This window comes from Acanthisitta chloris, unplaced genomic scaffold (genome assembly GCF_000695815.1).
Source record: "Acanthisitta chloris isolate BGI_N310 unplaced genomic scaffold, ASM69581v1 scaffold827, whole genome shotgun sequence".
Taxonomy (NCBI): Eukaryota; Metazoa; Chordata; class Aves; order Passeriformes; family Acanthisittidae; genus Acanthisitta; species Acanthisitta chloris.
Genome location: NW_008681864.1, coordinates 155862 through 179080, shown reverse-complemented (window position 1 = coordinate 179080; position 23219 = coordinate 155862). Strand labels below are relative to the sequence as shown.

Here is a 23219-nt window from a genome sequence, read left to right as displayed (position 1 = left end):
AGCTCCAGTGTCTCATTCTACTCTGGAAAGGCTCATCTCTGTGTATAGTCATGTAAATGTTGCTTGTTACTGTTTTTTTCTGCTAAATAATTGATTTCCTTAGTAACTTATTAGGAATAATGTTGGTTTTGGTTTTTTTTTCCCCATATTGGCAGTGATTTTTGGATTGAAAACGATGGGTAGAAAAGATGCCTCTACATCAAGGACTCCTGTTGACCAGTACAGGAAACAAATAGGTAAGAGTTCAAAAGGAAAGTTTGTGTGCTTAAAAAAGAAAAAATCTCTTTTTTTTCAGGTAGACCAACTAGTGTAACAAAATGTGTTATTCCTCTTCAAAAACTTTGTTTTGCTTATGCTGGTAATGAATTCATTCAGCAAAACGTTTTATGAAGACATTGTTTTGAGTAACTTGATAAAGTCTGTGCTCTGTGTTTGGAAATACTAGTGAAGTACTGCAGTGAAGTGGCTTCACAATATTTCTGAACCATTGAACTTTCCTGATTTTCCTGTGTGTCTCTAAATTAAAATATGGGCATTTCTAACAAAATACTCTTCCTCACCTGTAACAATTTTTGATACACTGAATGATACTGACCTTTACGTTGTATAACTGTGTTTATTCTCACACTGATGGAATACTTTAAACATAACAATTTCTTTTCTTAGGTCTTTTTTTCGCTCTTGCCTGTTGCATATGTAGGTAATATTTATACACAGTATGCACATGCACACAGATACATAGCAGACTCAAAACCCTATTTCTTTGCTTAAATGGCAAAGATAAGTGGCTTATTGTTGAAAGCAATAAATAAGGATTTTGTCTCTATGAGTTCAATAATATTATAAAATAGACACAATATTTTAAAAGTACGTAAATAAAATGAATTACCTTAATCTATACTCAGTTATTTAAGTAAATGACATTGTTTTACAGTTGCTAAGCACCCACACCTGTGTTTAAATATGCAGAAAATAGTAAGTGTCTGGTAAAAAAAGGTTGTTTACGATGTACATTCTCATGGTGAAAAAGCTGGGGGTATATGAACAGTCTTGTTTTTATAATGTCTAAATTTGTTTGTGTTTTCAAGTTCTCCTAAAGGTGAAAGTAAGGGATTATTGTGTATTTTATTTGGTTTAGATAGCTGTGGAATGGTCTATGTTTTGTAATCCTGGACAGTTTGTGTGGCTGGCTTCACTCTCTGAGATGGTTAGAACCATGGCTGAAAGCTTTGAGTACCTTTATGGATAGGAGACAGATACAGTGGAAACATGTTTAAACGGATATCTCTCTGCTTTTTGTGCTATCTAAGTTTTGTGTAGAAAACCTTGCTAGTAAACTATTACCCAATAGAAGATGACACCAGAAATTTTTCACCCAAATGGGTTTGGTGAGAAGTGGGAGCCTTGCAGCTCGTCTTCAGGACAACTCTGATCCGTGTTAACTGAGTATTTGGATAGAGGATGTTTGCATCAAATTTCTGGCATTTTCCCCACATGTTTTTCTTTACAATCACTTCTTTGTCAGCCATCTCCTTTAGGATTACCTTTCTTCTTTTTTTTTAACTCTTCGGGGTGGCTGTGGTTGGAGTTGTTATTTGAAGTCCACTTCAGGGTGAAAGAGTCTGGTGATCAGTGAGATCCCTGGAGAGGACCAGGGGTTGTTAAGCTGCATCTTACACTCAAATAATTATCTCCTGCTCTTCCACACTTGGCCTATTTCTTACGTGTTACTACTGCACGGCACAGGGATTGCACATCTCACTCCAGTGAGATGCCAGGACTGATCAGCTGTGCCTTGAGCCGGGGAGAGGACACTGCTATAGCAAGGAATTAAGAGTGTTTGTATTGAGGCCCAGCACTCAGAGGGACTCTGTTATGTTGCTGACTCACCGGTTTTGGCGTGGTGTGTTGTCTGAACAATTTGGCACCTTCCCTGTTACACAATGCAGCATTATGCTCCATTGGGTACTACAGAATGCAGAGGGGGCTCATAACAAGCTCATTTTCTTTAGGTGTGACACATTGCTCTTAACTTGGCAAAAGCAAGCTTTAAAAATTAGCGTAGAGAAGAATCTCACACCGGCAGGCAAATAAACTATATAACCTAGGCAGTGTTTCTGTGATTGTAGTATTCCCTAGAGGACAGAGAACAAGAACTAAAACAGACTATGTGCTGCCTTTAGCTCTGATGATTGTTGTTTCAGGTCCCACTGTGGTCATTCACTGATACAGCTATAGAGTTTGCCAGTGGAAATTAGTTCTCTGAACTTAATGAATTTGAGAGGAGGAGTTTAAAATCTATGGATACACTTTTATACTTTAATGTTGCAGGTGTGTTTGAGTTTATATATAAGCATTTGGGGCTAACTTTAGGCCTGGTGGCTGGGCTTGGCGGAGCAATTCCTCTAGTCTCATGCCTTTAGGTGTATTATAGGACAAATAGGTGTATTATTGACAAATATTGTGCAATAATGCCCTAATTAATATGAAATATTTTTTTCCTGTTACTTCTTCATTTTTTTTCTTATATAATTTTACATAATTGGCAGTAATTCATCTGTTTATCATGGGATGGTTAAGGTTGGCAGGGACCAATGGAAATCATCTGGTCCAACTACCCTGCTAAAGCAAGGCCACTGAGAGCTGGCTGCCCAGAACAGTGTCCAGATGGCTTTTCAATATCTCCAAGGAGAGGAACTCTACAATCTCTCTTCCTTTGTTTGATTACCCTCAAAGTAAAATGTTTTTTTCTTATGTGCTTCTGTGTGTGCCCATTGCCTTGTCAGAAAGGGACTTGGGAGTGCTGGTGAACAGTGGCTCAATATGAGCCAACAGTGTGCACAGGTGGCCAATGGCATCTTGTCCAGTATCAAGAATAGTGTAGCCAGCAGGACTAGGGAAGCCATCATCCCCCTGTTCTTGGAATTGTTGAGGTCACACCTTGAGTACTGTGTTCAGTTTTGGGCCTCTCACTTTAAAATGGACATTGAGGTGCTGGAGTGAGTCCAGTGAAGGGCCATGAAGCTCATAAAAGGTCTAAAAAATATGTTGTTTGAGGAACTGCTGAGGGAATTGAATTTGTTTAGCCTTGAGAAGAGGCAGTTCAAGGGTGACCTCATTGCTCTCTACAATTACCTGAAAGGGAGTTGTAGAGAGGTGGGGGGAATGGTCTCTTCTGCCATGCCTACAGTGAGGGAACTAGAGGGAACCGTCATAAGCTGAGACAGGGGAGATTCAGACTAGATGAGTGGAAAAAGTTTTCCACTTCAGGCACTGGAATAGGTTGCCCAGGGAGGTGGTGAAGTTACCATCCCTGGAAGTGTTTAAGAGGCATCTGGATCTGGCACTGGAGGATATGGTTTACCTTTCAGGGGTTACAGCAGAGTGGCAGGTTAATGGTTGGACTTGATGATCTTAGAGGTCTCCTCCAACCTTTATGATTCTATGGTTCTAGTCCTGTGACAGGGCACCACTGCGAAGAACCTGTCTCTGTCCTCTTTGCACACTTCCTTCAGGTATTTATATACATTGATGAGATTTCCCTTGAGCCTCCTCTTTTCCTGGGTAAACAGTCCCAGATCTCTCAGCCTTTCTTCATAGGAGAGTTGCTCTAGATTTTTCATTTTAACTCCTCTTGATCCAATTCTTCTTGATCTGATTTCATTGTGATACTTAGTAGAAATTATGCATAAATAATTATTTTTTTTCTTACAATATATTAACCCTAGATGTGACAGCTTAGGTACTTTTGCAGGGATGCTATAGTGTGAGGCTGTTCAACAGATGGCCCCTCTGAATACAGAATGCCCTAATGCTCCAGGCTCATTCGTTTTGGAGATGGACATTTCATCACCTTTTTCCACATAGGTTATATCTAGAAACAGTGAACAAAGCAATGCTGCACAGGGCCTGGCTTAAAAAAAATTCATTTAGCAAATGCATATAAAGTTCTAAATACATTCTTGGAATGATTGCTGTCCTTCCTTTCCAGGCATTCAGTATCTATGAATTGTTGAAAATACTATGATAGATGTTGGCTAAACAGCTATCTCTTGCTGACTAATGGTGTGATATTATTTTTTAGCTCACAGTTTAATGTTTTCTAGCCTTGCTGGATAGAAGGTAACCAGATTGATACTTTTTCATACCTTTTTTTTTTGATGGAAAATGGCAGCCTTCAAGGAAAAACATGTCACAAAGTCATATCAACTTCAACACAATTTTCAGTTAGATGTTTAGTTGAGTAATTTGAAATAAAAGCAGATTTTTAATTTCATTTTGTTCCAAGCTTTCTGTTTTGTTCTGAGTTTCCATACGGCATGCCACATGTTTGCCCTGTGCCATGGTTCAAGTTCATGTTGATCACTTCAGTTCAGCCGTTTGCCTTTTTCTCTCCTCCATGAGAGCAGGATCACTTGTGTCTTGTTTGCCACTGTGCCGCTAGCGATTGCTGTTTGCTTCAGTAGCTTTTTCAGAGGATTCCCCCGGCATAGAGATTGATACTGCTCTTCTCTGTCAGCTGGCTTTCAGCCATCTCTCCTGCCACCAGCCAAAATTTGTCTGTAGTGCCACTTCAGCAAGTGCTCTGGTATCTGACAGTGGCACTGCCTTTTCAGTGGGGAGCAGAGACAGTCTCTCAGTTACCAGACCAAACTGGCACTGGATTTGTGAAGCCTGTCCCCAGGTGGGACAGGGAACACATGCAGCAATCTTTCCAAACTGGCTTAGGCTGTGTCTGGAGGAGGGAGGAAGGCACTGAGGGAATCTCTCCCCATTCAGATCTCCATGAGCAGCCAAGGCTCTGGAGGAGACATGAGGAAAAGTAATTTTAACACCTTTTTTTTTTGTCTCTCATTCACATACCCAAACATATACCTGTAGTGCAGCAGCAAGTGGGGCAGCTCTTCTTCAGTGTTTCCTTCTTCCTGCTGCTGTTTGTGCTGCTGTGCTTAATTTGCTGGAATTGGAGGAAAGGTGTGAGGCAGTATGCATCCTTCTGCATTTATGCAGCTTTGCTCCACAAATGCTGTGAAAATAGCAACAGGTTTTGCACCATATTTGCTTTGTTTACTGTTATGTGTGCTTTAAGTTCCCAGAACAATTCCACATGTATATTTTCCATCTTTCTTCATCTGGTGTGTCGCTTGCTCGGCATGGAAGCCGCAGGATTTGTGGGTAGTGTTCATGACTCGTGTGATTGTGGGATCCTAAGCAGGCATACTGAGAGGATTATAGCATAACTAAAACCTGGTCTACAAATCAAGAATAGACATACTTTTGGCTCCCGTTACTATTGTGTTGCTGTAGCATAATTTTTCATGAGGAGAGGTTGTTTGCCAATCATTCAACCTTCAATTTGTAGACTTAAAGGTCTGCCTATTGTTTGCTCTGTATCTCCTGACTTGTCAACTTGATCCTTTAGGGATTGGAGCTTATACAGGCATAGCCCAGGGGTTCTCTAGAGTAAACAAGGCTCCTCACATCCCCTGGGAAGGAGTAAAAGTTACGAATGAAAATAAATTTTCATTATGTTTTGGAAAGCACAAGGTGGTAGGCTGTGTGTGATGACTTGGTGATGGAGGTGGTTGCTCGTTGGCATCACACATGTGGAGCACTGGGGTGGTGAAGGGAACTGGGTGGGAGTCCTGAGACCCCATCCATAGCAGTGCAGGAGGAGAGAGAGAACTGCCCACCTGAACTAACAGATAAAATTCTGGATAAAATCCACCCTTTTTTAAAGCTCCTTGGTGTGGAGACTGGTGACTTGTCCAGAAGAAAGGCACCTCATCCTGGTGCCGAGGATTATGGTCCCACTGGAGCCATGATGAGATGGAGAAGAGCTTGGTAACTAGTGGCTGCAAGAACATCTCTGCAGTTCTCACCTTTGGCTACCAACTGGATCGTGGACCTATTGCCTCCCTGTCTCCAGAGGGAAGCCCTTCTTGTGGCAGATTGCCATCTCCACCTGCCCTACATCTAAAGGAATTGTCTTTACTCTCTACCACCTCACCTCTTCTCTGTTTTCTGTTATTGTTCACCTTCCCTGTGTTTTGACAGAGTCAGTGTGCTTCCACCTTCCTTATCCTGAGTGGTGCTATTACATACTCAAAACTGGCCACTAACAGCCTTCCTTTTCAGTTTAAAAAAATGGAAAGTGTTACATTCTTCTGAAATTGCATACTTTGAAGTGAAATGTAGTTGTTTTGTTTTGGATCAGGAGATGTTTGTAATCAGCATTAAAATTTTTGGTTTCTGAAACAACAGCAGCAACAGCAAAAGCAAAAAATGTTTGGACTGAATTTGTGCTGATAATTTCAAAATCACACCATTTGTCACAAGACAGGAATACTGTATCTTTTGTCTGTTATGAAAAGGCACAGGACCAGAGGGCAACGTTTCCATCATTGTGACTGCTCTCCATTCTCACAAGCAAAGGTGTAGCTGGACTGATGTAAATGGAATAAAAATTCTCACAATCCATTTTTTTTACTTAGTCATCTTTTTTTCCCCGCCCATATTTGGTGTCACTCACCTATGTACTGTGGGAAAGGAAGGGAAAAGTACAGAAATGCATACTGGCTACTCTTAAGTTGAGGCAAAAAGGGAAGAGACCTCTCCTGCTATTTATTTAGACTGTTAAAAAAAAAACCCACCAAGAAATAGGCAGTTCCAGTGTACAGTTTTTTTGCATATGGAACATTGCATTTACTCTCTAGACTTTTTCTAATAAAAATCTATTAGGTTCACAATAAAGAGAAGTAGGGGGAAAAGCCCTTGTTTTTCTATTATGTGTGACTGTTGGCAACTTCTGGAGTCTTTTCCTATGCTGAGTTTTGTACTTCACAGTGATATGCCACTGATACCATGTGTAGTCCCTTTTCTTGTTTTTAGGAGGAGGTTTTATGAAGAATGAATTTTGGTGTCATAAAAAGTGAACTAGATCCTTTGGTCAGTGATTGCTGTTTCAATTTCAGTTTTATGCCAGTGGAATCACTGCTTGGAAACTAAAGCAGGAGCAGCTGAGGAAAACACTGTTGTAAAGTGAAGCCTAGTCTGGATATACTAATTTAATCCACATTTCATGACGATTGGGATGTTTTTAAATATGTTCTGTGAAGACTGATGATGGATTTTAAGCACATACAGTTTGTGATCACATATTTTTTAAGTCCAAAGCAGTAAAGCTGTATTTTATTGCCTTGGCTTAGAACATTAAAGGCAATGGTAGATCTGGATATGTACTCACCATTGCATGGATATTATTTAGTTTTCATTTGCTGGGCAGACTTAGCTCCAGCCTGAGCAAGGAGGGGAGGGCTGGCTGCAGAGCCAGGGGGCTGTGGGAGTGTGTACACACACCTGGCAGAGAAGCTAAGGAGAAAGGTGATGTATTTAACCCTTGGCTCCCATCTCCTCTCCACAGCAAAAGCCAAGTTTCTTTGAGCTTGTTTGATTATACTGCTTTTACTGTGTGTTCATACTACACTTGTTTAGTACTTTTATACAGATGGAGGTTCATAGTCTGCTCTTATTTTAATCTCATCAACAATATCACCATTTCACTCAGAGGAGTCACTACAAATTTGTTATAGGTGTAAATGAGAGTGCAATTTGACATGTTTCCAGTTGCTAAACTGCATTTCAGCATGGTGTTATTTCAAGCACTTTCAATCCTGTAAGGTATCCAGTGTCTACAGTGCTCTTGCAATGGTACATATTTGTGCTTGTACTTACTCGCAGCTTCTGATCCATTCTTCAATGAATTAATTTCTGCAGTCAAAAAAAAAAATCAGCCTAGACAAACCTCTTATAATCCTTTCCAAAATACCTAAAATTTTCACTGTAGACACATAAGCATGTATATATTACATTCAGAGGCAGAGCAGTTTAACATTTTTAGAAATTCTTTCACCAGGCTTTGAAAATCTTAGCTCATGTGTGAAGGTTGGACTTCAAAGTGCTCACATCTCAATGTGAATATGTAAATCTAACTTTAGACACTCATTTCAAAAAATCTTAGACATAATTTTTCTATGTATGCAGCTTTTATATATATGCATTATCTATGTGTGGTGCCTGTGCTTACGTTTGTAGGTAACATTGCATCAATATAAATGCAAGGAGAGTTCGGCAGTGAACTACAAATTCCTCACATTTCATCAAAACAAAGCAGTGGAGTAGGCCTAAGAATGAAATGCCCAGCACAGATGCATCTCTCAAGATGTACTTAATAGATGTTTAAGGTGAACATTATTAATAGTTGTAGCTGCATTTTGTTAGTTACAATGCTATGAGATGTAGTGCTGGATTTATGGAGTGCAGTTAGGTTTTCTCGAGCCATTGTCCTGCTGTGAAAGGTGGCAATATGTTAAATCTCTGCTGCTCCTCCACTGTCTGGGCGAGGAGGAATGAAGGCAGCAAGGACTCTGGCAGGCATTGCAGGGGCAGTGGTCTGAGGAGAAAGACATAGACCCGCCTTGTCTCAATTCAAGGGGTTTAACTGAAGGGACTTCTGTATTTCTTGCTTCAGGATGTGACCATGTGTATTATGTAGTTTGTCAGGAATTGTACCTATTTATGGCCTTAAAAGAATGTGTTAGATGTCCATGTTAAGGCTTTTGTAATGAATTTGTTCACATTGGTGATTGCTATCATGCAGTCCATTAATTGCATGTCAAGGATTTCTGTAACTTATTTTGTATTAAAAATATTTGTTTACAGTGGAAGCTTTTGCTTGTATTATACCGTATTTTGGAAGAAAGCTAGGAACTGGATACATTGTGGTTTTCAAGGTCTTGAACTATTTATGGGAATATCTGCTAGGATCTACATACTACTTGTGAGCTTCAAGTGTTGGATGAGAAATGAAGTTACAGGGCAGAAGGAGAACGATCTTAGGAAGCTCAAACTGCTAGAATGAAAATACGAAAAGGCAGTTGCTTGATTTCAATTACAGTTACAGAAATCTCAAACATCATGTGAACAGCTTTTGCTTTTACTTGATGGTAAAGGCTGATTAAAATAAGCACTGTTGAAAGTATTTGCACATTCAAAGTTACTTTGAGATTTTTCATTCGTGTAGCAGTTGAATCAGTACAGAAAAGCACCGTGAACAAAGAGCTCTACAGTAAGTGGAATGTGGGAAAACAAATAATTTGTTCTGATTGAGTGCTCTGGTTTCAGTTAATAGATTTGCAGGTAGTGTAAGGAAAATCTGTCGCTTGATCTCTGGAATACTTTACTTGAAATCTGGTCCTTGTCATTATCCCAGCTACATAGATACCCTATTTACCATGGGACCAGCTGAGTGAATTTTACTCTGCTAAGCTATCGATACTGTTCTAGAATAACTCAGGTATTAATTATTATTTATTACATTAATATAATATTAATATTAAATATTTCATATAGTAAATACTAGTATTTTCAAGAATTTTGACTGCCTGTTATGTGGGAAAGGTGGAGAAAGCCTGCTTTTCCCTTGGTTTATTTTCTGTGAATATATTATCAGCATCACCATATCTGCATTAGTGCTTTAAGATTTGTAGCAATACTGATATCCTTGATTGCAATTTTTCATGAACAAAGTAGCAGTCAATTTATAATGCATGGGGGTTTTCTTAGAATTAGTTTTCCTGTGATGTTTTTACCAAATACCTATGGGCTTTCTTGCTCGTAAGAATTGGGGTTTGGATGATCTAGGGTATGATAGGTAAGAGGATGTGACACAGCTTGTCAGTAAATCACTTGCTCAGGTTCATCCTAGGTGATAGTCATGGGAAGATGGTAACTGCCTGGCAGATGTTGGGTGGCATTTATGATGCGATGTTTGTGCATTCAGTTCCTAGCGGAGAAGTGTTGAAAAACATCATTATTTGTTGGCAGTCAAAACAGAAAGGAGCTGGATAATGAACTAGCATATGGAGTGAAACAGTGTCTCAGCATTAGACATGGTCCCTTCAGCTCAAGGTTACAGCATACTGATGAGAATGTGGCCCAGATTCAGTGAAGCTTTTTTGAGCAAGGCTGAGCTCACAGGGTGTGAGCTTTGGGCCTCTAGAGCACAGTGCTTGTGTTGACCTGCCTCTTAACAGCACTAATTAACTCAGTCAGGATGTTGTGTATTTTGGCAGTGCATCTCTTGCTTGCACCTTACCAGTTCACATTGTAGGCAGAATGAGTTTGCAACTGTCAGCTGAGACCTGGCCTGAAGGACCTTCAGTCACTGTGAACTGAAGAGCTGGGAGAAGTTTTAAGTTAAAGTACAAGGCAAGTGGGCCTCCTAGGAGTTTTGCAGGCATTGAGTAGGGATGTGTAAGGATAATCTCTATAGCCTCTGTTCCAGCAGGTGAAAGGTCTGAGTCTGAGCTGATGATTCAGGTCTGCACTTGTAGGTTAAGCAGGCATGGTACTGCTTCTGGCACAGAGGCCAGCTGGCATCGAATAACCCTACTGTACTGTGAAACTATTTTATCCCTAAAACAGAGCAGCTGCTTGCAAACTTCTTATGGAAAATTGATCCAGGCCTGTGTTCACCCTTGAGCCACGTGTAGGAATTGTTTGGGAGACAGCTACTCTAGGCACAAACTGTGACAGGGACTGTTGTAACAATTGGAGTGAGTGTACCATTGAATTCTAGTTCCTATTGGCATTGTCTAATATATTGGTACACCTGCCACCAGATATCCAGAGAGTACAGTTTGACCTTACAAAGTGATCTTTAGCAACACTAACCTCTCTCTACTGTTCGTGTCGCCATGTCACAGTGTGTACTATACAATCCTCTGCAGTGCCATTTTGATCCAGCTTGAAGTAAAAGATATACTGGGTGGTTTATCAGCTGAATGAACTCCCTGATCTGCTTCATCATCAGGCTGCATGCACAAGCTGAGGTAATACACATCAAACAACAGAACAGCACAATGCAGGGTCTGGAGTGTGTGGCAAAGCTCACACCAAGTGCCTTAAGCCAGTATTGCTGTTGGACACATTGCAAAGCCAAGTCGCACCTCAACTGAGCCTAGGAAAAGTCATTATTCCATATAACATGCAGATTGAACAGATCAGGAATTTTAAAAAGTATTTGCTTCCTGTGTAGGTTTCCCTCAGCTTCTCAGAATCACTTTTGATTTAAATCAAGTGGCCTCTGTAGGTCAGATCAGGTGTGCAGGCTGAGTTATTTTATGCATAATAAATATGATAGTTTAAATCCATGTATTTTTAGAGGTAATTTACACTGTCTGCAGTGAGCAATGATGGTTGCTTTCCATACTTGTGGAAGGCACAACAAAACTTGAATGCACTTCTTTTTTTTGGCACAGCCTTTTCCATAATGTTCAGGTATAGTACAGTGTATTTTATTTACTGAACAGTGGAAAGAAATGGAGTGAAATGACTGGTGGGGTTATGTCTGAAGAAATACTTTTCCAGAAAAGATAGGCTGCAGTCTGCTGTGTCTTTTCTGGAATAGATGAGGGCTGTGCAAACTAGAATGAACTGCTCAGGGAGAAACATTGAATAAATTGCAAATCAAATAGAACTGAAGGTACAATCCTTAACATACTTCATAGTGTGAAGTGTCTCAGAAAATCAACCTGTTAAGTACAATACCAGATGGAAACGATTGGTAGAGTTACAAGAAAATCAGACTCATGTCTGTAACACAGGAGGCTTCGTGTATCTTGATAGGCAGCTTGGAAAACCACAGACCTTATAGCATATATATCCCATGGAAGAGCTTCTGTCCAAATGGCTTAATGGAAAAAGGAAATATGACCTGTTGTATTTGTGTAGAGGAAACCATCAAATTCTGATGAGTAATCGGCATGAAAAGGACAAAGAGGGAAGAGCTTTCATGTAATCTTCGTAGATACAGAATAAAACATTTTGACTATGACAAAAGCAGAAAAAATGTACCCCACAGGATTGTCTTCCCCATCTTATTTCTGTCACTGATGCAAAAAGAGAAATTAAAAAGCATAGTTCAGCATTAAGCTTTATTCAGCTAGCTTTCAGGTAATTTTTAGTCTGAAAAGAGACACTTCCTACAGTCAAGAGACCATGAGTAGGAAGTTTGGATTTTACAGTGGTGGGGGTTTGGGACAGGTATCACATTACTGAATTTAGCAGTTATTTCAGGTGCTTATCCTTGTAACTGGGAGCAAGATCCAACCTGTAACTGTGAAGATAAAATGAATAACATTTAGATAGTGGAAAAGCTGATTATGTTTCTTCACAATTTGTTTGCTGTCTGTCAAAATAGTATCAAAGAACTACATGTGTTGACCAGCTAGCTTCCTACGATGATGTCAATTCATCAACTGGAAATCTTAGAAAGCAGGTCCCCTTGTTTCCGATGATCACTCATGGTCATGAACAAAGTGTGCTTTATCCATGTATATATTTAAGGTTGAGATAAGAAATTTTAAAGCATTAAATAGGGCACTGGCGACAGTGAGTTTAAAGTACTGAGTATTGCTTTGCTCATCCATATTTAAGAAAGATGAATTGAAAATGAAAGAAATGTGGAAAGAACTACTAGGGTGACTAAGAGCCTTGTTTAGCACAGCTGAACATGAATTAGGACAAATACGGTTCCTCTCAGTTAATGTTTTGGGAGTAAACACTTGGAAAAGACAAGTGTCCATATATATTTAGTCTGTAAGTGTGCATAAATTGTCCATAAAGAAACATAACTGGAAATAGAAGGCAGTTTCTTACCAATGGGAGTTTGAGCTTCTTGAGTGATGTCCTACTGGTAGAGTTAAAGACAAAAAACCCCAACAAACAAACCCAAAGCTCTAACTTGTTTTCCAACTGATCGTTTTCTATGATCAGTTTTGAACAAAACAGAATGATATGGGTGCCTTCACTAACAGAGTACTGGATTTCAGTAGTTCACCAAGTCCTTCCTAGTCATATGTTCCATATGGACAAAGTTTCACTGTGAAGTGGAGCAGCTTTCTGAGATATTTATAGCTAGAAAATGAATTTGGAAGGATTACCATAACTTTCTAACTGAAGTTTTACTTGTGGAAAAATTAATACTGAGTATTTTTACCAAAATCAAGATTTCAGGAGAACTGACAACATAATCTTGAATTTCACAGGCTTTTTCCTTTTTGTTGGAGAGAATATGAAATTCATGCTGAATATCCATGCTGAAAGGAGAGAGAGATGAGGGAAAAGGGACACATTTTGATCATAACATTAAACTTTGTTTTTCACTGCCTGCGCTCTCAACACAGTGTAGTGAAACTATCAAAACATTTCCACAGCATCATCTTTTTCTGGTTGTTTTGGGGATTTTTTTTAATAAACTGTTGAGTGTACATTTGGTGTTGCTGCTCTTTTTGTTCATTGTGTTATAGAAGTGCAGTACTTAACAGTCTAGCAGTAGTACAGTGTGTGCAGTTTCTCAGAGGATCCTCAGTTGTACATATTTGACAGGACTTTCCTGTTACCCCTTGGCCCTAGCTGTTGCAACATGTGCCACTGGTAGGAACAGGATGTGACTCAGGCATTCTTGTCATCAAAAATCTCAATAGGAATCTAAAAAATGGTTTATACCAAATACTTCTAGCAATTAGCTCATCTCCAGGGAGGGACAGAAAAGAGAAACACGTAGTGTCTTTAGGTTGACAAGGAACCTGGGAACATATTTCATTCAGTAAGTAAATAGGAAGAGTTGGGAAACACAGCAGGTACCAAAGGTGGTGGAGTAAGGGTATGGTAGTATAGTCTTATCTCCACTGCACACATCACTGACTGAAGTGCTTTCTTTAGGTGCTTTCCTTCTCCACGCCATTGGGTTTTGCACCAAAAGAATTTAATGAAAATTTTCATTGTGTTAGTTTCACTCAAATGTGAGTTGTAGTAATACTGTTTTAATAATTTAGTGTCCTCTGTTCTGCATGTGCAGAATCTGTTTGCTAAATTCTTAGAACTTTGCATAATGAGATTCACTGGCTTTTTCTTGGATCTGGGAAAAGCATGTCTGTCGCAAGGACCGTGTTGTTACTGAAAGTGAAGTTGTGTCTCTTCTGAGGAATGGAACTGTTGAAAAACAGGCCATAGGGAGGGTGTGGGGTTTTTTTTTTCTGTTCTGTGTTTCTATATCTAGCTATCTATGAAATGAGACAGCAGAAAACTGTTTCACTACAAATATGAGACAAACCTCTAGGTTGTGAGGAACTTAAAAATTACTCCAGAAAAATGTATTGACTGTTTTTCACTGTGAATGTTACACATAATAAAAGTGTCCTTTCTAATATGTTTAAAGAGCAGAATCAATGAGATTGAGATATATCAATAGAGGACCATTCAGAAAGTTTACAAATCAACTCTCTCATCTGTGCTGAGCAATGCCTGTCCTGGCTGCTGGGAGCTCACCAGCATGGGACATGGGGGGTTCTCTCAGATGATGCTTTGCATTGGAACTCTCCTGCAGGAGATGAAATTAAACGAAGACCAAGTCACTGGTCACCTAATGGTGCATGGTTGAAGTTCCATGTCCTGTGTCACATGCTGGACTACAGTAGGGGACTCCAGACAAAAGGCCTTCATGAAGGGAAGGGAGGAGTGGTATATAGGAACTTCATAATCAGAGCAGTGTCCACATGAACAGTTTGTGAGGAACCAAGCATAACTAAAAGTAAGGTTTTTGTTTAATTCTGTTTAATTTTGTATGCTTTTAATTCCTGAAACTGGAATTGCGTTGTTCGTGGGTTTATAAATATTTAACATACATTTTTCATGAATAAGAAATTGACTTTAAGGGCCACTAGCAGATTTGGTTACTTTTTCAGGTACTTTTAAAAATTGTTTCTCATTATATTTGTAAATGTAATTTTAAAATCTTTGAAAAGAAATTAATGTAGGCCATCAGCAAATCATCTCTAATAGATAACATTTATGAGTGGTTTTCACTTCTATTATACCATTAAACTAGGATGTCAGAGTTTTTGATGATTACCAAAGTCTTGCAAGGAAAAGAGATTTCCCAAGGTCATACAGTAATTTATGGAAGATTCAGGAATAGAAAACAGCTCCATGCTTTATCTGATCTAATCTAATAGTTTTCTAGATGGTAGACTATTTTCCTCAGCATTCTCTTCAGCTTTTGTATGTATACTTAAAAGATCATCCTGTGGAATAAAGTTTTGGAAAAAATTATGTTGGGAGCACCCCTCCTTTCTTTGAATAAACTGCCCTAATACATGTCTTTCACTGTTTAAATTATTTATAATATAGTGATGTTCAAACTAAGACTATTACTGAAACCGACTGACTTTGTTCATTAAAACTTCAACAGAACACTGATGCTCATGCAAATGGTGAAATAAAATCAAAGGGTCTCAGATAAACTCATTACCATCACTGTGATGGCACTTAATTGGAAAAATACAGCATTTAAGTTACTTGACAAATGTATATGCCTAAAGACAAGGTGTGAAGTAAAGCATAGCTATTCTTCACTTTATATTTTAAATTGCAATATTTATGAAGGATACCAGACATTCACCTGTAAGGCAACAAGTCTAGTCCTGAAGTGAGGAGTAAGATGCCATTATTTTATGTGTTTTAATAACTACATGTACATACTTGTAGTTCCTTTTCTATGACCCTTCAAAAAGAGAAAAGGATGGAGTGGTATGCCTGGAAAATTAAAGATAAATTTAAAAGTTAGCCAGGCTCCTCTATCCTGCTATCTTAACACCGATCTCATCACTGACTGTAGCTGAGTTTGGCTTTTGAAGGTAAAATTATGTCTCCTAATATGCCTTCAAGACATTATTACACCTTTAGTTCTGAGGTCCATAAACCATTACTCTGGGTGCTCATAAATATGCATTTCTTTTACACTTTTAAGTAAGCTGCTATTGCTGTCATTCACTTTTAGTTAAGACCTGTCAGGTGGTGTTTCTGTTGAAGGAAAGAAGTTTAAATTATGGGTGAACTGAAGATATGTAGTTCTTAGCTGTGCTAAAATTATGAGTGAGTTGGAGAGATTATTCCTCACAAGTAATTTTAGGATCCCATGGGATAATGTTGATGTGTACAAGAGATGTTCCCTTCTCGGCTAATTCCATTAAAAGCCTCTGATTTCTGCATTGCTGGAGTGAGACTCCAAAAATCTGCTTTTCCATCTTACATAATCACTTTCACAGTATCCTGTAGCATCCACCTCTGCTAAGACTGTCAGTGCATTGACTTCTGGAGTGACAGTGATATATAGGTCTGACAAAGCATCCTTTTCAATATGCTTCATTGAAGTGAGAACTGCAAATGCTGTCAGTATTACTGGAAACCTTTTACTTAGGCAGAATTAATAAATTACTACTTGTATTTAGGGTTGGTCTTGTTAGATACAGCTGGTCCAGAATGATATGATTTACTAGTAAGGAATTACTGCGTCTTGGCAGACAGCATCCTATTTATTTTCAATTCTGAGAAAAGCATTATCCACTGGGTAAGACATGGGATCAGGAGTTGAGGCATTGAAGATCACAGTCGTGCCATTCTTCTGGTGCCTGACCTCATGCAGGTCTCCTCGCTCAGATATCTTTTTTCCTTCCCTTACCCTTTCCCTTTTAAACATGGCTGTGATCATTCATAGGAGTCCCTCTCAGCTCTTGCAGCTTCTCCTCTCCTAGGTGAACAAGAAGAAATCCATACTTGGACTAAGTCCATAAATTTAGTCTGTTTCCATACAAGTTCTAGCTCCAGTCAAGGCTTTGTTTGGTTCAGACCTGGGAAGCTTTTCTTCAGCAAGTTGTGACCTATGGTGAAGCAAAGAAGGTTTTTAATAATGGCAGCACAGACTCAGGCTAACATTAAAAGGGATTTCAGCTCAACAAGGCAGGTGTTAGAGAGAAGTGACCATGGCTTCTCCTGAGCTGTGCTGTCTCTGAGGCTCTGTCCCTGGTTCATCATGAAACTTTGTTGATGTTCTTTGTTTGCTGCAAGGCTTTGTTAGTTTTTCATAAAATCAGATATATAATTTAATTCTGGGCAATGCTTTAATACTGTTCAGATAGTGCTATACTATTGTGTTTGAGAACAGAAAACTGAAACTAAAAGAAACAGATGCAATGTGTTATCTGTGGTAGAAGTCCTGTACTCTGTTTCATATGGCATCATTTGTTCCCTAGGTTGCTCATGCCACCTCCAAGACCTCTTTGTTCCAGCTGGGAAAAGGAAGCTGTGGGTGATAGGTTGTGTCCTTCTCTTCCTGGACTAGTTGTCTCCATCCCTCCTTTAAGCAAAGTCCCACAGCAGAACAACTGGGGAGGTATGGTTGGGAAACTCTGTGTCTCCTGGGAGAATGCTTGTGGAGAAGCAGGGACATGGGAGAAGGGATGAGTCCAGATTCATGTGGTGCCACAGTCCCACTGTGACACCAGGCCCTAGTGACCTAAGAAGGTTGGACACATCAGGCAGCATGATGTCAGCTAAACAGAGGGAGAGAGATCCTCTTCTCTCCTGAAACACCACTGGCTCTTTATCCAAAAGGTTTCATATTATTGTTACAGTTCTTGTGTTACTTGTGCAGCAGCTGCTGTGGTGACCAAGTTACTGATGTTGTCTGGCAGTAGCATGATACATGTCAGAGTAATTAGATATAAATTTTAAATTGCTGGTATTGAAAACATTTTTCAGGCACTGGTTGGTTTAGCCCTGCTCAAGAGGTTAACCTTAATGCCAGACACATGGTCTGAAGTTTCTTGCTAGTTCAGAAGGGGTTTTCTGCTGCAAGGAAACAGGGAAGGTGGTGTTGCTTTTGTTTTGATCATGGTCCTAGAATCATTTACATATGTGTTGAGTTTTTTCCTAAAAACATACCCAGTAGGATATCTTTGACTTCTGTGATTTCAGTTGCTCATATTCTGTTTAAGGTCAAAAGAAAGGAATTAATGTAAGACAATGGGAGAAATTTCTGGCTATGTAGTTGCAGAGATAAGAATAGAGAAGATGTTTTGTGGAACATCTGTTACATGGATATGCTTTATTATGGCCAACTGAAAGGGATGACCTGGTCATCAGTCTCTATATTTTGCTTTATTGTCTTTAAGTGCTCTCAGTGGAGAAGTATTTTCCTACCTTCCTGCCCAAGCACAGGCCAGCTTTTATTGAAGCTAACCTCTGGTAATTATAAAGCCAACATCACAATAACAAGCAAACAGATGGGACATATAATATTCATAAATTATGGAATGCAGTTTCCTCATCCTTCACAGTAAGCTCTTCAGGACAGGGACAGTGTCTTGTAAGCACCTACAGTACTTACTATAAGGAGGTAAGCAACAGCAACATGGTTTGTCAAATCAATTTTCATCTCTGACAGAGTAGCAAACTTTCCATCGACGGAGCAGAGGAGGAAGTGCCATACACCTTAACCTTGTCAAGGCTTTTTGACTATGTGTTCTGTTAAACAAACTAGAGTTGCATGAATATGAAGCTACTGCAAGATAGGTACCAAGCTGGTATGAAAGCTGTTCTTGGTCGTTATTAATGAATCCACAGTGACCTATCCTGGACCCAATATTTTAAGTACCAGTGGGATGATGAATTTAGTTTGCAAATTATACCAGTATGAGAGCCAGTAAAGAGATAAGAGTTTAAAAATCAAACTGAAGTTGAGAAATCAGTGAAATGGCTTGGAAAGATAGAATATAACCCAACAGGAAAAGGGCAGGATTCTTAACCTTGGTATGAATAATCAACCTACAAACTGAATATGGGTAAGAAATGCTTAGCCAATAATCTTGGAGAAAGGGTCTGCAACAGTGAGTAGAGTCACAGGCAGACTGTGATTGAATGTGCAAGAAAATTATGTACATAAAAGATACCAATAAGGCCTCAGATGAAGTACTGTGTTCAAATTTGTTCAAAGATCAGAAAAAAGTCCAGAGGAGGCGAAATCAGAAAACAAAAACTGGAGGACTGAGACTGAGGGGCTCATTCAGTGTAGAGAGTAGAAGACTTGTGCAGTGGCAGTTATTGTACAAAGAAGAACAGAATAAATCAACTGTCCTCCATATCTGTGGTGGACATGACAAAAAATAATGTGCTAAGAGTTCAGTACAGAAGATTTGAGTTTATTGGACATAAGGAAAGCTTTTCTGATAAACCTTGTGAAGCACCAGGGGAAATCTAGTGAGGCTGTTCCATGTCCATTTTTAAGGACCTGTTTTTTTGTGTTTGTAGTTCCTGTCTGGAACATGGTTGCTGGGTGTGCCCCCCAGATCAGTATCTGTGACAACAAAGTGATCATCTGTCTTTCTCTTGCCTTTGCTACTCAGCTTCTATCTGCCGCTCCTGTTCAGCTTTTTCTGCTATTAAGTGAGTTGTGAGTACACCTTCAGACAGGATATGTTAAAAACAGTCTGAGGTCTCTAGGAACAGAGACCAGAAGACATTGCTCAGGACTTGCGCAGCTCTGGAACAATGGTGCGGTGTGCTCCCTTCATCTTCCTAGAAAGCTCTGATCTTAAGTCTGTTTCCACTTTTTGGGGGTATATTACATTTTCCCCTATTTGCAGCCAACTGTTAATAAAATCAATGTAAGCCGAATTGCAGCTGGGTGCAGCCTGTCTCAGAGAGGCAAAGACTCTTTGTGTGCTGTGTGTCCCCCTTACTGTACTTTATGCTGCCTTTTTCACACCTCTTATTATCAAAGAAATAGTATAAGTTCCTGTTGTCAAGAAATTATCTAATGAAATATGTGATAAAAATATGTCTTTTAATTGCATTAATAGTAGGTAATTCATAGTATCACAGAATGGTGTGGGTTGGAAGGGGTTATCTAGTTCCAACCCCCTTGCTATGGGCAGGGACACCTCTCACCAGAACAGGTTACTCAGAGCTTGATCCAACCTAGCCTTGAACACTCCCAGGTACAGGGCATGCACAATGGCTCTGGCCAACCTGTTCCATTGCCTCACCATCCTCACAGTAATTAATTTTTTTCTAATATCTGATCTAAACCTATTCTCTTTCAGTTTTAAGCCATTCCTCCTTGTCCTGTAACCACATGCTCTTGTAAATAGTCTCTCCCTTTTTTGCAGTAGTGGGTTTTGTTTGCTTTTCTCATTTTCAGAATTTATACTAAAATATAGTTGTTTATAAGAAAGTGTAACTGTTTGTAGTTGTTCCATACCAAAGTAAGAAAAGCATCCTCAAAACTACATGTGCACATCAATATATGTATATGTTATGTAAGTGGGGAAGAAAGAAGCAAAACACCCACCCAGTGATCTGTTTCAAACTAATTGTGTTAATTTATTTTTGATAAAAGTATTTAATGTTTTCATAGTTGTCTGCTTGAGTAGGAAATGTTAAGGAGGTTGTTGGAGAGGTTAATTGAAGAGCTACCATCGTGTGTGGAAGCTACTCCTTTTACTGGAGCTATACTTTTTAATGGCTGTAGGCATGCACCTGTTGCAAAAACTCTCAGAGAAGGAGGGCTTTTGCCCAGGAACTAATGATATTCATTGGTAGGGCTTTAAACTAGATATGATGAGGGAGGCTTGTCCCTGGCAGACCGTAGGAAAGTATAGATAAGTTAGAGGGACAGGGTACTTGTGAGGGCCCTCAGCAGTCTATTCTGAGATACACCAGCCACACTGGAGCACAACTGCAGTCTTGCAGAGATCACCCAGCGAGTGCTGAAATAATAAAAGCCAACAGAGACACTTCAGAGAACTACGCTAGTATCAAAAGAAGTATTAAGAGGGAATACCTCAATCAAACAGCTGAAGATGCAACCATTTGACAGGATTATAGGACACCTCATTGCACCCCTATGGGATATTATCATCATCGAACCTATTAGGTGCCTGGACAGCAATGCACACAGTATGGGGAACAAACATGAAGAACTAGACATCCATGTGTATTCACAGGCCCTTGATCTCATTGTGATTACAGAGACTTGTTTGGATAGCTTGCATGACTGGAGTGTTGTCATGAAGGGCTACACACTGTTTAAAAGAGGCACACCAAGAAGATGTGGTGGTGGAGTTGCCCTCTATGTGGCACAGCACTTAGAATGTATTGAGCTCTGCTTTGGTGTGGGTGATGAGAGAGTTGAGAACTTATGGGTTAGGATAAAAGGGCTAAACATTAAGGGTGATTTTGTTGTGGGTGTGTACTACAGGCCACCAGATCGAGAGGAGGAAGTTGATGAGGCCTTCTACAGGCAGCTAGAAGTAGTCTCCAAGTCACAGGCCCTGGTTCTTGTGGGGGACTACTACCCTGACATCTTCTGGAAAAGCCGTGCAGCAAAGCACAAACAGTCCAGGAGGTTCCTGGAAAGCATTGAGGATCATTTCTTGTCACAGGTAGTGGAGGTTCCCACAAGAAATGGTGTGTTGCTTGACCTTATACTAACTAACAAGGAAGGCTTTGTTGATGACATGAAGGCTGGGGACAGCCTTGTCTGTAGCAATCATGAGATTATAGAATTCAGTTTCAAACAAAGAGGTAACAGGACAGCAACTAAAACTACAACTATGCATGTCAGGAAAGCTAACTTTAACCTGTTCAGGGTTGGACAAATCCAATGGGAGCAGACCCTGCAGGGAAGAAGGGTCCAAGAGAGGTGATTGTTATTCAAGGCTCACTTCCTCCAGGACCAATAACGATGCATCCCAGTGAGAAAGAATTTGTACAAGGGCACATGAAACCTCTGTGGGTGAACCAAGAACTCCTGCCATTGCTGAAACATAGCAAGAAATGCACAGGAGGTGGAAGCAGACTCAGGCCACTTGGAGCGAATATAGAGAGGTGGCCAGAGCAGGTAGATATGAGACAAGGGAGGCCAAGGCCAACCTAGAATTGAGTCTGGCCAAGGATATTAAGGATAACAAAAAAGACTTTTTAAAATACATAAATACCAAAAGGAAAACAAAGGAGAACATGGGCCCACTAGTTAATGGAGAGGGGACACATAACAGAGAATGCAGAGAAGGCAGAGTTATTGAATGCTTTCTTCACATAGATAAGATCAGCCTGCAGGGATCTCTGACCCAGGACACCAGGGTAAATGAAGGTGGGGAAAAAGACCTTCCCTTAGTCAAAGATGGCCCTGCTTGGGCAGGGAGGTTGGACCAGATGACTCACTGTGGTCTCTTCCAACCTAGCTCATTCTGATTCTGTTGGGTTTGAGCACAAGATTGCAACAGATAGTTTAGCACTGAAAGACGTGAAAAGTGGCTGCCCATCAAATAGTACCTAGTAAGCAGCAATATTTTAGTGCTGTTCTCCAGATCTTTTATTATGCTAATACAGTTGAGTGCATTCTACAGGTATTGAAAACAACTAAATTACCTTAATAATTAACTGGTTTGAAGTGTTGATGTTATTTTTTTTGTTGTGTACATTATTGAGAACCAGCTTCCTGAATTTCTTTTCTTAAATGCTTATATAGATTTAAAAAATATTCCTTAAAAGAAGTATCAGAAAAGGTGCTAATTTAAATATGTTCTTAATTACTCATTAAAATCAATCAATGTCAAATGCAAATTTTAAATGCAAAATATTTTTTTATGAAATGTTGCATTTCATGGCAACTCATAGTAAATTCTGAGGCATTTTCCAAGGGTTGCTGTTTCCAGTCAGAATATTATATTTAACAAATATTACAGACTTCTGGTTTGGAATCAGGAAAAGATAGCAATAATTAAATGGGTATATTTTGGCATATTTAAGAATGCTTTATATTTTGGGGTTTTTTAAATCTTGCATGCAGCATAAAAGCAACTTAGTCATTTTAATGCATCCTTCTTGTTGGCTTAAAGCTGAAATATAGTTGCTTGAAAATTAATTTACCCCTCATGAATGACTAGTTGGATTATCTTTGTAGCATTAAATGTCAACTCTGAGCTCAAAGCACATTGTGTCTACAGTAAAAAGTTGTCCCTGAGCACTTAATGTTGTGTTAAATGATGATGTGTCCTCTGCAAATGTATTATTAGTGTCAAGCTGTTCCGTCTCTCAAGATTGAAAAATGGTCAGTGATTTGAGCTGCCATTAAATCTGAATAAAATAGAGGGGCTGTGGGGGGTTTTCATGCCTTTTCTGAGTTCAGACATACTTTTATGTAGGTATAAGACATATCAAAATCTTTCTGTTAACCTAAGACTCCAAAAACTCCCTTTGGAATCACAGCAATTAAAAATAAGAAAATCTCACTTCTGCTTCTTGGGGAAAAGAAT

The 23219-nt window shown here is 39.5% G+C and overlaps 1 protein-coding gene across 1 annotated transcript in view; it reads left to right on the top strand.

The window, feature by feature from the left end:
• The first annotated feature begins 158 nt into the window (after positions 1-158).
• The window catches only part of TRIQK (triple QxxK/R motif containing), a 45525-nt gene continuing 22464 nt past the window's right edge, over positions 159-23219 (top strand). The window contains exon 1 of the mRNA XM_009078245.1: positions 159-236. Coding sequence (XP_009076493.1) covers positions 176-236 — 61 coding nt within the window. The 5' untranslated portion in view covers positions 159-175. The remainder of the gene's footprint in view (positions 237-23219) is intronic.